At 40.6% G+C, this 16,797-nt stretch overlaps 1 protein-coding gene across 2 annotated transcripts in view; it reads right to left on the bottom strand.

The window, feature by feature from the left end:
- Positions 1 to 16,797, bottom strand: part of PCNX2 (pecanex 2) — a 309,377-nt gene that overhangs the window by 249,194 nt on the left and 43,386 nt on the right. For both annotated transcript variants that reach the window (XM_024927813.4, XM_034949151.3), the window contains 4 exons: positions 16,208 to 16,355; positions 15,921 to 16,066; positions 14,307 to 14,400; positions 479 to 614 (listed from right to left, as the gene is read on the bottom strand). In XM_024927813.4, coding sequence (XP_024783581.4) covers positions 479 to 614; positions 14,307 to 14,400; positions 15,921 to 16,066; positions 16,208 to 16,355 — 524 coding nt within the window. The remainder of the gene's footprint in view (positions 1 to 478; positions 615 to 14,306; positions 14,401 to 15,920; positions 16,067 to 16,207; positions 16,356 to 16,797) is intronic.

Genomic DNA, 16,797 nt, shown 5'->3' with positions numbered 1-16,797 from the left:
TGAAAGGCTTCACATTTTTAGACCTCTTGATGATAATGTTACTTGCTCCAAGAATAAAGTCTCCCTTTAAGTCAAACATTTAAGAATCTTTGAATATTTAATATACAAGGCAATAATACATTAAAAAAAAAAAAGATACTTTCCAAACCATGGGAGAAAAAGGCAACCTAATCCAGTGAGCTCTTGTGAGACTTATGCAACCTGGCAACCAAAAATCAATGTGCATGAATTTCTAATGCATTTGAAAAGCAACAGAGACAGTGGCAATCCTGTTAATATCAACCCAAGGTTAGCTGCTATCTATCTGATTTCCTTTCACATTCAGTCAGTAGACTGCCTTGCAGTGATATATCAACAACCCGTGATGCAAAATTCAGGGAAAGAGCTGACTAATCCTGTCAAGTAATCCAACCTGGAAAAAGGTTTTAAGATCCCATTTCCAGAACATCCACAAACAGCAATTCTGGAATGTACGTACCCGTGGGGTTTCTGACTGGGTCCTGCGAGCCACCATCAGTAACAGCTGTTGCTGAAGGACACTGACGGCAGGGTCCCCAGAAGACGGATCTTGACTCTCAGAAGTTGTGGTACTGGAGGAGCTGACCTGCATCTCTCTGAGGATGGGCAAAACAAAAGCTTTGGTTACCTGGTAATACCAGAAGTCATCTATTTATTATACACAAACACAAGGACAATAGGAATGCCCAAAGCAGGTAGTGGATGAGACTTTACAATCTTACATAAACAGTTAAGAGTTTAAAATTATGTATACAAGGCTACCTTCAGGTAGAAGGTCAATTACCCTGCATACATTGAAATTACTCAGGCTACCCAGGGTTGCAGTGTGTCATAGGGCAGGTAGGTAGATGCCTGGTGTTCTACAGATGACAACCTTAATTTTTTAAAATATTTAATGCCTGGGGAGGCCTTAGCAACAAGTTCTAGCCTCATATTTTGTAAAAACAAATAGTGGGCTTGATAATTCTCCAGACACCAACCAGGAAGAAACAGAGATGAACACCTCTGCTACCTAGCTGCATCTCCTCTCCACCACACCCCAAAGCAAGGTAAGTACTTATTAGACAAAAGAAATGTCTTGGGTAATTGATCAAGAGGACATGACGGAATTAGTTGTGATCTACATCTAAAATAGTTTTATATTTAATCACACACAGATTGACAAGACTTAAATTAATAGTAAGCAATCTCATTTTTACAAAGGAAAAAATCCTGGCATTTTTTTCCTTTGCCTCAGAAAGCAAAAACTAGGACATACTTCTCTATCTGATTTTCTAATAGGGTATCTATAACTTTTAGGAGACAATGTTGGCTGCCTACTCAACAGACATTTCTCACAGAATGTCTCCTAACATAACTCCATTTTATTAAGTCATCCAAGACTGTGTGCTTTGGAAGAGACATGAGGTCCTTCCCTAGCCCCAGGGAAAAATCCTGGTCTTTAAGCCATTCGCCCTGGCCAGAGCTTGGCTTTGGAATGAGAAAGAAACACAACTCTAAGAGGTCACTGGGGAGCAAAGAAGAGTTGGCTGGGATTAAGAGAGCTCTCGGGCAAATTTTTCTATAGTTCTTAAGTAGTAACAAAAGTAAAAGACAGTCTTTCTCCAGGCCTTTACATGATTCGTGAATAATAAATACTGCTATCGTGATGGACAAACTTGAGTACTGGAGAGCTGAGTGATGGAAGGGAACTAGTTTTTTGATGACAGCATTAAACCTCTGAATTCACCAACCTTGAACAGATCATACCTTTGGGCTTCTTGTGTTCTGACATAATACATCTCATCGTGCAGCCCATTTTGTTACAGAAGGTTACTTGTAGCCCAAATCACACTGTCTAACACAGGCTCCTTAAGAATGCAGATGCTACAGTAACAAAATTCCCTTCTGATTTATAATCTACACCTTTCATCGTAAAGTTTCTGACAATCTTTTGGATGTTTCTTTTTCCTAACTCCTTCCTATCATATTCATAAACACACCAATAGTTATTCTGTGAGAATGGTGTTTAAAATACTGTCATACAGCTGGGCGCAGTGGCTCATGCCTGTAATCCCAACACTTGGAGAGGCTGAGGCAGGAGGATTGCTTGAGCCCAGGAGTTCAAGACCAGCCCTGGCAACACAGTGAGACCTAAGCATTACAAAAATAGAAAAAAAATTAGCTGGGCATGGTGGCACATGCCTGTAGTCCCAGCTACTTGGGAGGCTGAGGTGGGAGGACCACTTGAGCCTGGGAGGTCTAGGCTGCAGTAAGCCATCATCATGCCACTGCACTACAGCCTATGTGAACAGAGTAAGATCCTGTCTCAAAAAAAAAAAAAAAGCAACTTTCATACACACATGTAAATAAACATAAACTTCAATACATTCAATAAAGTCTTCATATAAAGAACCACTTAGGAAACATAACATGATGAAGTCAGGGTTTAGGACATGAACCAGGTAGAGTAAGTACATGGAGTTTGAAAACTTAAAAATCCTGTGCTTCCATTATTTAATGTTTGCTCCTAAAATAATGCTTTTCCTTCTTGTCTATATTAGTGGCATAATCTCTGTCATTAACAGAGAAAAAGATTAGTTAGATTTATAAAAACAATGTTCATTCAAACTCTTCTTCGTTGTACGGAAGCCACTGAGTAATGTAACTCTGTCATTTCACATCGAAATACAACAGAACTGAAATTGCATTGTTGACACAAATTCAGAGATATCTTAAACGGAGCACATGCCAGAACTTCACTAAAACCAAAAGATTAAGCTAACTACATTGTAGGTAAGGTAGGTAATGATCATAAATAGGCAAGAGTGGGAAAAGAAATGTACGCTTCTGTGCAAAAAAGTAGAAGGTGTACAGCACCCTCTATCGCCAACTGAAATAAACTAAGAATTGACTACGACATAATGTGTAACGAATGGCTGTTTTAGAGCAGTCTTCCTCCTACTAAGATGTCCTGCTAGGAAACATGATACAAAAGGAAGTGTCAATCAATACATATCAGCTTAATTTTTCCATATTTCTTAGTACATTTCAGATTGTAAAATAATAATAATAATAAACATCATTTTCCTATGTAAGCCATTTAAATATCCTTTAAAAAATCTATGGGTTGATTTTCCATTTAAAATCTTTTGGGTCAGTTCCAGAATTAAACAGAACTAGGTTAAAGTATACTACTCACTATCTCTGACTATAAGCATGTTGTCTTCCTACCTTAAATCCTCCCTATAAAATCAGGAAGATATTTTCCTCGTAGGGATCATTGTGAAAACTAAACCAGACTATGTATGTAAAGCAGTGAACACTGCATTTCATATATTAGGTACTTCATAACCATCCCTGGCCCTTTTTACTTCCTTTTGTTGATATAGGATTGACTTTGCTTTTTCTTATATTAAATAGCAACATAACTCCTATGCTTTTACACAAATGGTATATTAATTTCAGGTGTCTCTGTTAGCAGGCATAGGGGAAGAGTATCTTGCCCTCAAATCACACCTAATCCTCCTTATTTTATAAAGACAGTCTCAAACAGCATATTAACTTCCCTCTTAATTAACCTCTTTTATGAGGGTTGAGTATTCTAGACAAGGCATAGGCATATTCAGAAAGATTCTCTTCTGAGCCTAATGACTGGTATATGTCTGCATCAGAAACCTGTATTGTCATCTGTATTGTCATGTGTATATGGGCTCTCCATTTGGCCAGGAGGAAATGGTTACATGCTTACAGTAAGCATTGCTCAAATGGAGATGTTTCCCTTATGTGATACAATTCTCTGGTGTCCTGATAGTGTAGTTATAATCCAGCTTGCCCACCCAAGTACCAAAGAGACGATGATGTCCACAAAAATCACTGACATGGACAGGTGGACAGGAGCGCAATCTTTGAATAATTCCAAAGTCTATGTTCTTTGCTAGCGTCTCTTCTCCAAGTATTTGCTGCTTATTCTCTCTCATTTTTTTTAAGTTATAGACTGTGAGCAGCATAATCATCTAAAAAGACAGTATCTTAGTAACTTAAAGCCAAAGCGTTTCCCACATTAATACATATAAAGTGAAAGTGTTAAGTTTCAAGAGACATTTTCTCTTCCTCCAAAACAATAATGGAAATGGAAATATCCCAAGCCTGTAGTAACTATTCTGTGAACTACAGTACATGATACTTAGCACATCTGGTCTCAATTATCCCGTTCTCTGGTGAATCTTTGGTAAACTAGTTTGGTTCAGGGCTATAGCAGAGATAAGTTTATTTAAGCTAGATTGAGCTCCAAGCAATAGCAGAAATAGTGATTAATGGTGGAAATTTCTAAAAGTGCTGCCACTAGAAGGTAATAAAGACGGGCCTGGGGCTAGGATCTAGTCTGGGCCAGAAGAGTGCACTTCTGTATGGAAGGAGTTGGGCCTCAAATTGACCATGACGATATTCCACCATACTGGACTCCCCAGGTTTCCACCATCTGAGCTTCTACAAGCAACAGACAGTCAAAATACATGTGCTTCTTCTACACTGTCTCACTGATATTGGAAAAACATTTCTTGAAATTCTTCATCTTCCCCAGAGTTTAAAGACGATAGCCTATCACTCTCAGAGAGAGGGCCTCCCTTTTTCTGCCTCTTTCCTTGTTTTTCAGGCTTCCTCCAGGGACATGGGCACAAGGCGCATAGAGGGACACAGAAATGAAAGTCCCAGCAACATGTTCAATATGTAGGATGTTTAACTAAAGCAGCACTGTTCTGAAAACCATAACCTGTTATTTTGAATTTTAACAGGGATTCTTGTTCAACTCTCCTTTTATGTGACAGTAAAATTTGTGTGAGTATCAGAGAAAAAGGCAGCAACACCGTGGAAGTGAGGCAAGGCTGGGAGCATGGGACCTGACTGCCATCATGTGGCAGCAGTGGCTGTTGCCACCGGAACAGAACCACACTGAGCGGCAGGGCCAATTCTCAGGCTTTCAGAGAAAATGCCCCAGAGAACAAAAGTCTTTCTAGAATCAACCTCACAAACCTTTCGTCCTTATGCCTCTATGCCTGGGTGAAAGTACAATCTCTTTCTAATACGTCTAAGAAAACAAGATAAGAATGACAGTGAAAGGAGCAAAGAGTAAAAAGTGAAAGCCAAAAAGAGAGGACATGGAAATTTCGGAGGGCAGACACTATTCCAAGGTAGACCCAGGTGATCATCTGCTTCTTGCCAATCTTTTCCACCTCCGTGTGATCAAAGGCACCAAGAGCCCACACAAGTTTTTCAAATTTGAAGCAGCAAATACCTATCTCTCTACTATCCAAATTAAGTGAGTGAGGCAGCTATATGCATATCTCAAATATTTGTAATAAAAGACGAAATTGCTAAACTATAATTGAATGGCACATGGTACTGGGTATATCTAATATCGAGAGAAGTCACAATGTTTTACTCTTCATTTTGAATATCTAGTTGACTTGTTTTATTGCCTCACATTCCTGTTCAGCTATTCCAAGTCAGAGTGTCACTATTATTTCTTCTGACTAAAGTTAAAAACACAGTCTAAACAGACATGATTATTTATTGCCGTTTTCTGCCTGCTTATCTTCTTTGGGAACCAGGTAGATAATTAAACATTGTGGCTTTAGAGGACTTTCCTGAAAGTTAATCCCAATAAGTAAGAGGTTTTGTTGAGATAAGGGTCAGAGAAGCTGATAATGTCAACAAAAGAGTAAGAACTCTGAGGAGGTAGTAAAGATTAAGTACAGGGCTTCAATCCACCTTTGCAGTATGGTACACAGTGGGTTCAGAGATATATGGCAGCTTTCAAACATAAGCCTAATTTATAAACTAAAAATATCTGCTAGATCTTTGCTACGATAATTCAAAAACAAAAGCCATGAATAAGTGAATTCAGATAAATATTTATATTACCATCCTACTCTTATTTTTTAAATAAAAACAAGTTGAAGTTCCATCCTTGATATAAAAATCCCCCAAAAAAGTACTGCAAACAAATTTGCTACAGAATGACTCTTCCATTCAGTAGACTACCATGCCTATTTTGTGAGTTATAGATCCTCAAAATGAATGTAAATATCATGTCTTTCCAATCAGATTTCACTGGGGAGCAGATGATATGCATTTTGCATGCATTTCCATTAGATTGCTTATGACACCGTAAAAGCCAGATTAGTACTTAAACATGGTTATAGATTGTCCATAGAAGAAAGCTCTGCTATATTACTTGGATTAATTTATACACAAAGAAATATAAATATTTGCTGAACAAAAAAGAGAAACTATCAAGCTTTAATTACAAGATCTACTGAGTAGTAATAAAACTTCACTCTGCAACAAACCCTCTGCACTCAAAAACACATTTCAACTTTCTAAGCAGCTTCACCTCCAACTTCCTAGGCAGATAGCCTACTTCCACTTTGGTTTTCTAGGCAGATTAGCAATTCCAACTTTCTGGGCAAATTAGTTCATTTTGGCTCTGAACTACTGAATCAATCTTGTGTTCTGGGTAATAAAATACTCAAGTGGATTTATCCTCTGGCAGTTTTTCCTACTAGCAATTCTAAAGGCTGCAATTCAAGCTGTAGTTTCCTCATTCCGGTTTCTGGGGAAAGCAGAACTGTGTTAGGTAATGTTACCAAAGGTACCTGCTCTATGGACAGCTATTGTACAACCGGAAAATGCTGCTTATGTTTCTGCCACAGTCCACAAGAACCGCACTGGTTCCCACAGTGACAGTGGGGCCAAGGAGAGAAATTTGTTTCCTCTCCCAGTTTCCTTCAGGAATCCCCAAAGAGACATGGAAGTTACATTACTAACAATTCCCTATTCATACTTGGGAGTCAGGGATATAAAACTGTCACATGGTAACAAGGCTCAACAATAGCTAAGAGAAATGGCTTTTTTGCCAATAATAAGAATCAGCCGTTTAATGGCCCAGTTGGAGACAGTCCCAGCCACTGAAGTCACCTTATGGGGAAAAGGCTGCTTTTCCAATATATCTTCCATGGCTGAATGGCTTACAGCCCAAGTAGGCATCCTTCCAAGTTCAAAATCAAAGTTTATGTTTGTTTACTGTAACAGAAAACTTAAAATCTAATTGCATTAAAAGCCAAGGACATATATTAAAGGACCTACTCTAAAATTATCATACATGCCAAGATGTTGGAATACAACAGGTATTTAAGGGGAATGCCTTAAAATCACATAAACCAACTCATGAAAGCACTAGAGGAAAGGCTTCCACCTGGCCAAAAGTCTCTTTTGTTATATAAAATCAGATATTTTGTTATAAAAATCAAGAAACAAAAGTCAACATCTTTTGGTATATCAAGTCACAGTGCACTTTACCTGAAGTCCTGCTTCTATCCAAAGACAGTAACAACAGCTAACACTGACTGAGGACCCTCTATGGCAGGCGCTGTCCTAAGCACTGCATGTGTACTATCACCTTTATTTTTTATTTTTTATTTTTTTTGAGACTGAGTCTTGCTCTGTTGCCCTGGCTGGAGTGCAGTGACATGATCTCGGCTCACCACAATCTCCGCCTCCCAGGTTCAAGCTATTCTCCTGCCTCAGCCTCCCAAGCAGCTGGGACTACAGGCATGTGCCACCATGCCCAGCTAATTTTTTATTTTTAGTAGAGACGGGGTTTCACTATGTTGATCAGGCTGGTCTTGAACTCCTGACCTTGTGATCCACCCGCCATGGCCTCCCAAAGTGCTGGGATTACAGGCATGAGCCACCACACCAGGCCCACATTTAATTTTTAAAGCAAACCAGTGAATTAATTACAGAAGTATTATCTGTATTTTTTGGTTAGAAAATGGATACTTAAGATGGTTAAGCAAGTTGCATAACGTCAAACAAAAAGTAAATATCAGTGCTGGAATTTGAACCCAGATAAGTCCGAGACAAAACTTGTGTTCACATAGCTAGATACTAAACCTCTGATTTCAAGGAAGTAAAATTCTCAGTGTCAGATTTTCCTCTGTTGTTAGCTTTCATACAGACAGAGAAAATTGTTTCCTTATGAACTAATAAAACACAGGGCTGGACTGGGTGCGGTGGCTCATGCCTATAATCCCAGAACTTTGGGAGGGTGAGGAGGGCAAATCACTTTGAGGCCACGAGTTCGAGACCAGCCTAGCCAACATGACAAAACCCCGTCTCTAGCAAAAATACAAAAAATTAGCCAGGTGTGGTGGTGCATGCCTATAATCCCAGCTACTTGAGAGGATGAGGCAGGAGAATTGTTGAACCCAGGAGGCAGAAGTTGTGGTGAGCCGAGATCACATCAGTGCACTCCAGCCTAGGCCACAGAGCAAGACCCTGTCTCAAAAAAATTAAAAATAAAAATAATAAAAACTCAAGACTGGAAAATTTAATTTGAGTCTCCACCTCTGATTTCTATGTAGATTGGTTTTAAAAGGGTCATTTTACATGTTTCATTTTGCTGTACCTTCCCACTTATAAAAGGAGAAGATCACATTCTGTGTTCAAATGCATTGATCTGGCAAACTGCTAGTGCTTCTGGCTCTCCCTCCAACCGTCCCACCAAAGATGAGGGATTTATTTGTTGAGGTCGTTTTGATAATCCCACATTCATCAGGGTTGTTTTGCTCTGCAAATAGATTCCCATCACTCCTGCTGCATAAAGAACAAACCACACTCCTCCACCGGGTTTCATGGGCCCCAGGGCCCTACTCCACCCCTCCTGTTTAGCTTCTCCTGCTGTCCCTCACCCCAGAACTCCAACTGGGCCATCTTTGTCATTTCCAATGATTCATTTGATTTAATCCCACATTTATTGAGCACCTACCTATAAAGGGCTAAGCAAAGGCTGGTTTTAGATGTATGCAATCTAGAAAAAGAGATGAGAACTCTCTACAAATAAATGAGATACCAGGGAGACTGTGATCAGCATCCTCCTGGCAGCAACTTGAAGAGATGAATTTCAGAGAGGACTGAGAAGGAAAAGAAGCATAACAGAGGCAGATTGTAACTTGAGCTTTCAAAGATGAGAGTTTCAAAAGGGAGCAATGAGTGGAGAACTTGGCAAGGTGGTTTGGAGGAGCCTGCAGTGGGAATCACCTAGGGGCATCTGGATGCCGCACATGTGTGCAAGAAGGGCTGAGGGAGCAGGGCAGAGGCTGCTTTCCCACTGGAGGGGGCAGGGCAGAGGCTGACCACAGGTAGCTCACAGGCCACAGCCAACCACGCACAACCTGTGGTCTGCGGTGTTGTTAAAAAAAATTTAAATCGGCTGGGCGTGGTGACTCACGCCTGTAATCCAGCACTTTGAGAGGCCAAGGCAGGCGGATCACGAGGTGAGGAGATTGAGACCATCCTGGCTAACATGTTGAATCCCCGTCTCTACTAAAAATACAAAAAAATTAGCCCGGGTGTGGTGGCGCGCGCCTGTAATCCCAGCTATTCAGGAGGCTGAGGCAGGAGAATCACTTGAACCCAGGAGGCGGAGGTTGCAGTGAGCCGAGATCGCGCCACTGCACTCCAGACTGGGTGACAGACGGAGACTCTATCTCAAAAAACAAAACAAACAAACAAACAAACAAAAACTTAAAATCAACAACATGAAACAAAATACACTTTTAGATACAAATATGCATTTCTAGCTCCCTGTGGAAAAAACTGGAAAATCCTATCACCTGGGACTTATGAGCCATCATAAGTAGACTAACATAGCAGCAGCCCTTCAGATGGGATAAATGCCCTTCAGATGGGATAAATGCCCTTCAGATGGGATGAATGCCCTTCAGATGGGATGAATGCCCTTCAGATGGGATAAATGCCCTTCAGATGGGATGAATGCCCTCTGATTTACTGCAGTCATCACCACTCCTCTCTACCATTCCACACTGGGCCAGCTTCACCTATTTATCACATCTGCCTGGGCTCTGAGGAACCCTGAGCCTGTGACGCCACGGTGGGGGACGGGAGCAGGGAGGGAGACTCACCTGTCCACTGGCCACTTACTATCTACATGAAGCAGAGCACTTTTGGCAATCAGTCTTAGTTTCCTTATTTGTAAAATAGAGCTAGTGTCACCAGCCTTAGTTTTGTTGCACAGAAAAATTAGATAATTTAACATTTAGCTTAGTGTGTAAGTGTTTAACAAATGGTGGCTGTTACTACCCGAACTACTGAAGGAAAGTGCCTCGTTCAGGGCCACGAACTGCCATAATATTGCACATGGGAACACAGGGGTAAGGTACAAGCTACTTGGTCCTTCCATGGGGCAAAATCCTGACCTGCTGGCATTTCACTGGCTCTGCTCTGGTTCCATTCTTTACCCCTACCATTAGAGATACAGCGATGACACCCCCAAGTGCACATGAACTCACACGAGTGCACACATGCACTAGTATGTTAATTCAGAAATTCAAAAATCTAAATTGAGCCTGATAGCTGGTTCTTATTCTGCTTTCTGAGAATTTTCCTTTCAGATAGCCAACCCAAAGATTCCCAAATCATCATTACATCATGGGCTTCTGCAAAAGACAAAGCTTATTACAAATCCAAAGAACTTAGCCCCCCATGAATGGGTAGCACAGTTTTCCATGTGTCAGACTCTGGGGAGATGTTTGAGACAATCGGAATATCCACCCTAAGCCTGTCAGACAGCAGTTTAAATCCAGAAGATCGTCTGACGGACATAGGACTGACTCGTTTTTCCTGAGCACGAATTAAACAGATGGTAGTGCCTTAACTGCTTTTCCAGAACTGCCTAGGGAACAGCTTCAATGCTGTAATTTTGCTAAGTGAAGGGACTGGAGTTTTGTGCTCATGCATCTGACAGGAAGCACTGTGTATGTCCTGTGCCCAAATGGGCCGCTGAATGCCACAACACCACATAACAAAGTCCCCTCTATTTTCTATCTTAAGGACTAACTATACATATGATAGCAAACCGTGTGTATTATTTCACTTTATCTTTGAAGCACAAGAAAGAGAAGTTACACATGGCAATGTGTCTTTCTTTTCTAGAACTCTTCTTGTTTGTTGGTGTTTTTGCTATGTTTTGTTTTGTTTTTTGTAGAGATGGAGTCTTGCCATGTTGCCCAGGCTGGTCTCAAACCCCGAGACTCAAGTGATCTTCCCACCTCAGCCTTCAAAAGTGCTGAGATTGCCAGGTGTGGTGGCTCACGCCTGTAATCCTAACACTTTGGGAGGCCAAGGCTGGCGGATCACGAGGTCAGGAGTTTTGAGACCAGCCTGGCCAACATGGTGAAACCCTGTCTCTACTAAAAATACAAAAATTAGCCAGGTGCGGTGGCGGGCACCTGTAATCCCAGCTACTGGGAAGGTTGAGGCAGGAGAATCACTTGAACCTGGAAGGCAGAGGTTGCAGTGAGCCAAGATTGCATCACTGTACTCCAGCCTAGGTGAAAGAGCAAAACTCCATCTCAAAAAAAAAAAAAAAAAAAAAAAAAAGTGCTGAGATTGCAGGTGTGAGCCACCATGCCCAGCCCTTTTCTAGAACTCTTAAGACCAACACCCTGTCAAATAATGCTGGAGAAAGAGCAGATAGTCAAAGACCCAGAAGTTGCTATCTGAGACTGGTGGACCAAGACCTTGCCCATTGGAGCATTCACGCATGAGAAAAGCTAGGGGTGACTAGGGCCATTCAATAAAGATTTTCTTCAAGGGGAAAGTTGCTTGCAAAAAACTTGAACATTTTTCTCTTTACAGGCGCTCAGTAATTAATTCAGTTGCCTTTTCACCAGAAACAGAGTCCTCGGGGTCACCTGTTGATTTTTGCTGCCCGGCTTTTATCCACAGAACTCCAAACATCCCTCGGAGAGCCAGCCCCTTCCAGTCTCGTGGGAACCTCGAATCCAGCTCTGTGTGTGTACGTAAGCCCAGGCCAAGTGCTTGCCTGGTCTTAGTGATTGGGCTCAGGGAATATGGCTCAGTCAGAACCAATCAGACACAATGAGACCTTCCATGGGATCTATGGGAAAGAAGCATACTGTTCTTGCTGGACTTAGATGAGAGAAGACACAAGATCTAGGGTAACGACCGCCGTCTTTTGACCGCCGGGGTGAGATGCTTGAGAACGGTGTCAAAACAGAGGAGCAGGAGAGCGATGGAAATGGCAAAACTAGGCCCCAATGACTCAATCTGAACCTCTTTATCTAGACACTCCTGAAGACAGATGGACCCAAGACTGTTCAGTTACATCACCGCAAAATCCCCACTTTGCTTAAACCTGTTTGAGATGGGTTTCCTTCCTCTGTAACAGAAAGGGGTCTGGCTATTCTGTGGACTTGAAAAGGCACGTAAGAAAGGGCCTGGTATTCTGAGACTCTCCACCAAGCCACACGCCTCACAAGGAAGTTCAGCATCAACACATTCAGTTGCCTCTCAGTCCAACACCCCCGCAGCACCCAACACAACCTCACCAAAAGCCGTTTCACCAAGGCTGAATCCACTGTGGCAAACCTATGTCCAGGCAGCTCTGGAAATGGAAGGCAGGTTAAATATAAAAGAGCTGTAATCTGGAAAGGAAATGCAGAGGAAATGAAAGAAAGCAGAAGCTGCAGGAAGTTTAATAAAGAGAGAGAAATTTAAGGGGAGAAAGCAAGTTAACAGGTCATGCTAGAAGAGGCAGAGCCTAAGGAACTGAGGCTTAATGAAAACACTATAGGTCCTCTCTCTCATTTTTACTTGGATACTATAAATTTTCAGTTCTTTAAGGCTCTGGATATATGGCCTTATTCTAACTACCATTACTGACAAATGCAGTTCAAGTGTTTAACCTAGGGGAAAAATGACATATATTTATCCTGGGGGGAAAAAATTAAAAACAAAAATCTTGTAACTTTACTTTGGGATAAAAGAAGAATTTGTTCTAAATTCAGCTTAGAAAAACTTCAACTTTTAGCTGGGAATTGCAGAATAATATGACAGTTTTCAAAGCTGTGTTCTCATGCAATTACATATTTTGTCTGAGAAAGCTGCCATCTTAGATGACTAAACTCATCAAACCATCATAACGTCTAGAATGTCCTGGAGGTTAGAGTAAAGATGTGGAGAGCAAACCTCCCTCTCCTCTTGGGTGTCCATGTGCATGGGGACTTTGCATGCTTGTTGGCTGGAGAAGAAGAAGTTTGTGATGTTTGGATTGGTCCATGGTACCTGAGGGAAAAGGAGGAAGAGTGGACGGCAAGTGGGGCATGAACAAGATTTCTGTTTCCCCACAGGAGTGACTTTGGGCACATGCAGTCTGCTTTAATGCAAAGCTTGGGAAGGACTGCATGGCAGGAGAGAGCCGTCACCTACGGTTCCCATCAGACCTACCTGAATGGCACTAGCATTCCTAAGCAGGTAAGAAACAGTAGTGGCATTAAAGAGAGAATGCCCTAAGAAGCTGGTACACGACAGCATTCCACGTGGAGGCCAGAATGCAAGGACAAAGACAGCCTTTATTCTAAGCACACAGGACCCTCCCCCTGAATTTCCCATAAACCCTTGGGAACACTTTAAACTTGGAAAGACACATGGGGTCACAGACTCTGAAATTAAGGTTTAGATGTGAAGCACAAGACATTCCAGTTACACCGTGAAAGTCTCCCATAAATCCTCAAATATACATATAATTCTAAAGAAGCATACATGAACAATTTACTTCCACACTTAGAGCAACCAACTGAGACATGGCCATATGGATTATCCACAAAGAATCTTGAAGCCCAGGATGAAGGATGAATTCCGTCTGCCACTGACAAGACGTACAGTTTTCCCAACGCACTATTAATCATCGTATGTCCCAGATATGCAAACTAATTTAATATCAACTTCATCAACTAATTTAATATCAGCATAATTAAGAAAGTTATTCAAAGCATTCTGAAGTAAAATAGAAAAGATGTGTATCTATCTGTAAAACAGTTTGCCTTTATTACTGTAAATGAGAATAAATGAGAACTAACCACATTTCTAGTCCACTCCTTGGGACAAATTTAATAATGTGTTTGAGAGCTGCATCACCATCTTTCTTGAAGGGAACATTATTATGTTTATACAGAGTTCCTGTCTATTTATACTACCTACATGTTATCTTCATTTTTGGAAGCAGCAACAATGAAAATGGTTTCATTTATTTTTCATTATTTCACAATGTCAGATTTTCTTTTTCTTTCATACAAAACCACATGCCTTAACAACTACAAAGGGATTAACACATTTCTTCTAAACCAGAATCCTCACTTTATCTTCATCGCTGTGTCTCCCAGCAATGCAACAGCTCTCAAGCCTGGAAACAAAGCTCCACTCACCGAGCCTGAGAGAGACAGTCACTATTTGATGGTAGAGGCTGTAAAGGGCCTTCTTTCTGATTTCCAGATTTTAAATAACAGGATCTAATTTCCCCTGTAAAATCAGAAAATTTCAGCAAAGAATATGACATAATTATTCATATAGAATCGTTTCAACTTATACAATTTTCAAGTTAAAAGGAAACTTATTTTGGTCTGTTATAATAACTGTTGACAATCGGGGTCCATTCTTTATATTTCTGCATAGAACATATATCATGAGAAGTTGAAGGATGTCTGAAAGAAACTTTACTAAGAAAATTTTCTTCGACCTGCTTCCCTGCTAATATGCTTAGACAAGTTTTGACTTGGTTACTTATTATTTAATTGCTTTTGATAGACTTATTTGTATCATCTCTTAATTCATTTTACATACGTTCTCTTCATGTGTCAGCATGATCTGTGCTAGGATATAACCAGATTTTTTGGTATACGAATACCTCAGTATCATGTGCAAAAAGCAGCTTATTAAGAGTACAGTTTTGATTGGTGGACCGCATGAGACCATCTCTGCCTCCAACGGTGCAGATGAGCAAGTGTCACAGCACACTGACTGATGTGTCAGTCTGTTAATGAGGAAAAGCAAGAGATGGAATTAATTTGCAGAGCTCAATTAGCTCCACTAAAGCAGTTCAGGATACTGAGGTGTGAAAATCCGGTTTCTGCCCAGAAGAGCTCCTACTAGTGCCTTCTTCAGTTGACACAGGAGCATAATTAACCTTGTCTGTTGTGAGCAGCTGGAAGATGGCCCTCCAACGCAAAGGTGTTTTCCACCAAGAGAAACTGTAATGACAACCGCAGCCCCTGTGGAGGCTTTCATGTAAGTGCTAATGTTGTTCTTTATGATGTAAAAGTCCCTTATATTTCTGCACATGCAAAAGCATTTAAAACTATAAACTACCGAACTCCAGATAAAGTAACCATATAATTTATTCTCCAAACCAGGATCCTTTTGCGAGTAAAATAACAAGCACTACTGGAGCTATATGATACACAAGCCAAGACCCATCCCAGAAAAACTAGGACCTATATCCCTTATCCTTTGAACTTTGAACTTGCCACTTTATAATTCTCTATGTATACTATTTTAAATCCTTTTTAAAACAAGGTGCTGAAAAAATATATCAAGGTCAGGTGTGCAACACAGGTCCAACAAATATTTAGTAAGTACTGGGCATTGCCCTCTTGAAGTTGATAACTGTGAGGGGGAAATGCTATTAATCAAATTATTATACAAGCTGTAATATTATCAAAGAACGAAAGAGATAAGTGTTAAGAGAACAACAAAAACTGATGAAACTGATTAAGTCTGGGGAGTTCAGGAGAGGTGTCCCTGAAAAACTTACCTTAGGACTAAGATCTGAAAAAATCAATAGCACACACTGGGGCACAGCATGTGTAAAGGCCCCGAGATGGGAGGCAGCACACTCCATTCAAAGAACAGTATGTGGGCAACCACAGGGTTAAGTCTTCCAGTTCTTAAGTCTAGTACTCATGCTAAGGTATCATGCTGAGTCCTGAGAAAGCTGACAGTTTTCCCTGCTTGTTCATTAGTAAAGAGCTCCAAAGACTCACCATGTTCATCAATGAAGACATGCATAGCATCCACAGATATCTCTTCTTGTACAGATGTTTCAGGCCCACTGATGACTTGCAAGACAGAACTATCTTGTTGGGAAGTTACCCTGTAGATTATCTGTCTTTGTCTATTGCCCTGGAAACTTAACACATATAAAAGTTTCAAAAAAAATGATTAGAAGTTCCTCCTTATCCTTTATAACACATTAAAAGCAGAAGCCAGTAAATGAGGCTGTCTCATGCTTTATGACCAAGTGAAACTAAATTAAGTAACTTATCCTTACAAGGCTGTGGTCTTGGCAGGCTGAGTGCATGCGGGGCCAGTGCTAGTATGGTCTTGACTTTGCAAGTCTGGTTTTCCTTGCTTAGAACTGTGTCCACTGGGCTTTTCATTTTCCAGGATTTCCTCCTTTTTTTCCTGGGAACAGTTATCTGAAAAACATTGCTTTACTTGTTAATTTAATATAAAATAAATCAATGTGAAAGGTCTGGGAAATAAGTTACCAAAACTGAAACAAGAATAGAAAGAAAATCTAAGCAGCTCCTCTGCATGCAAAAGGCTTTTAAATAATTTTTCATTTTTTTAATTATGGAAGTACCTACATATATGTGAAAAACAGAAGTATGTATAAGTTTGAGACATGTTATTTAGGTGTCTACAAACACCTACTATTTTATATACAGGTTGAGGGACTCCCTTGAAATAACTCGGTGACCACACATGTGCCCAGCTGGAAATCACCCATTTAGGTTACATAGGTCTGAAAGGTTCATATCTCATAAATGAATAACTTCAGATTTTAAAAAATTACAAAAACAAATCTGGCTACTTCAGGACAAGGTCCCCTTTACCATTTATAAATCTTATCAGTCT

This window comes from Pan paniscus, chromosome 1, assembly GCF_029289425.2.
Source record: "Pan paniscus chromosome 1, NHGRI_mPanPan1-v2.0_pri, whole genome shotgun sequence".
Taxonomy (NCBI): Eukaryota; Metazoa; Chordata; class Mammalia; order Primates; family Hominidae; genus Pan; species Pan paniscus.
Note: the sequence above shows the minus strand (reverse complement) of the source record. Positions and strands in the feature narration are given on the sequence as shown.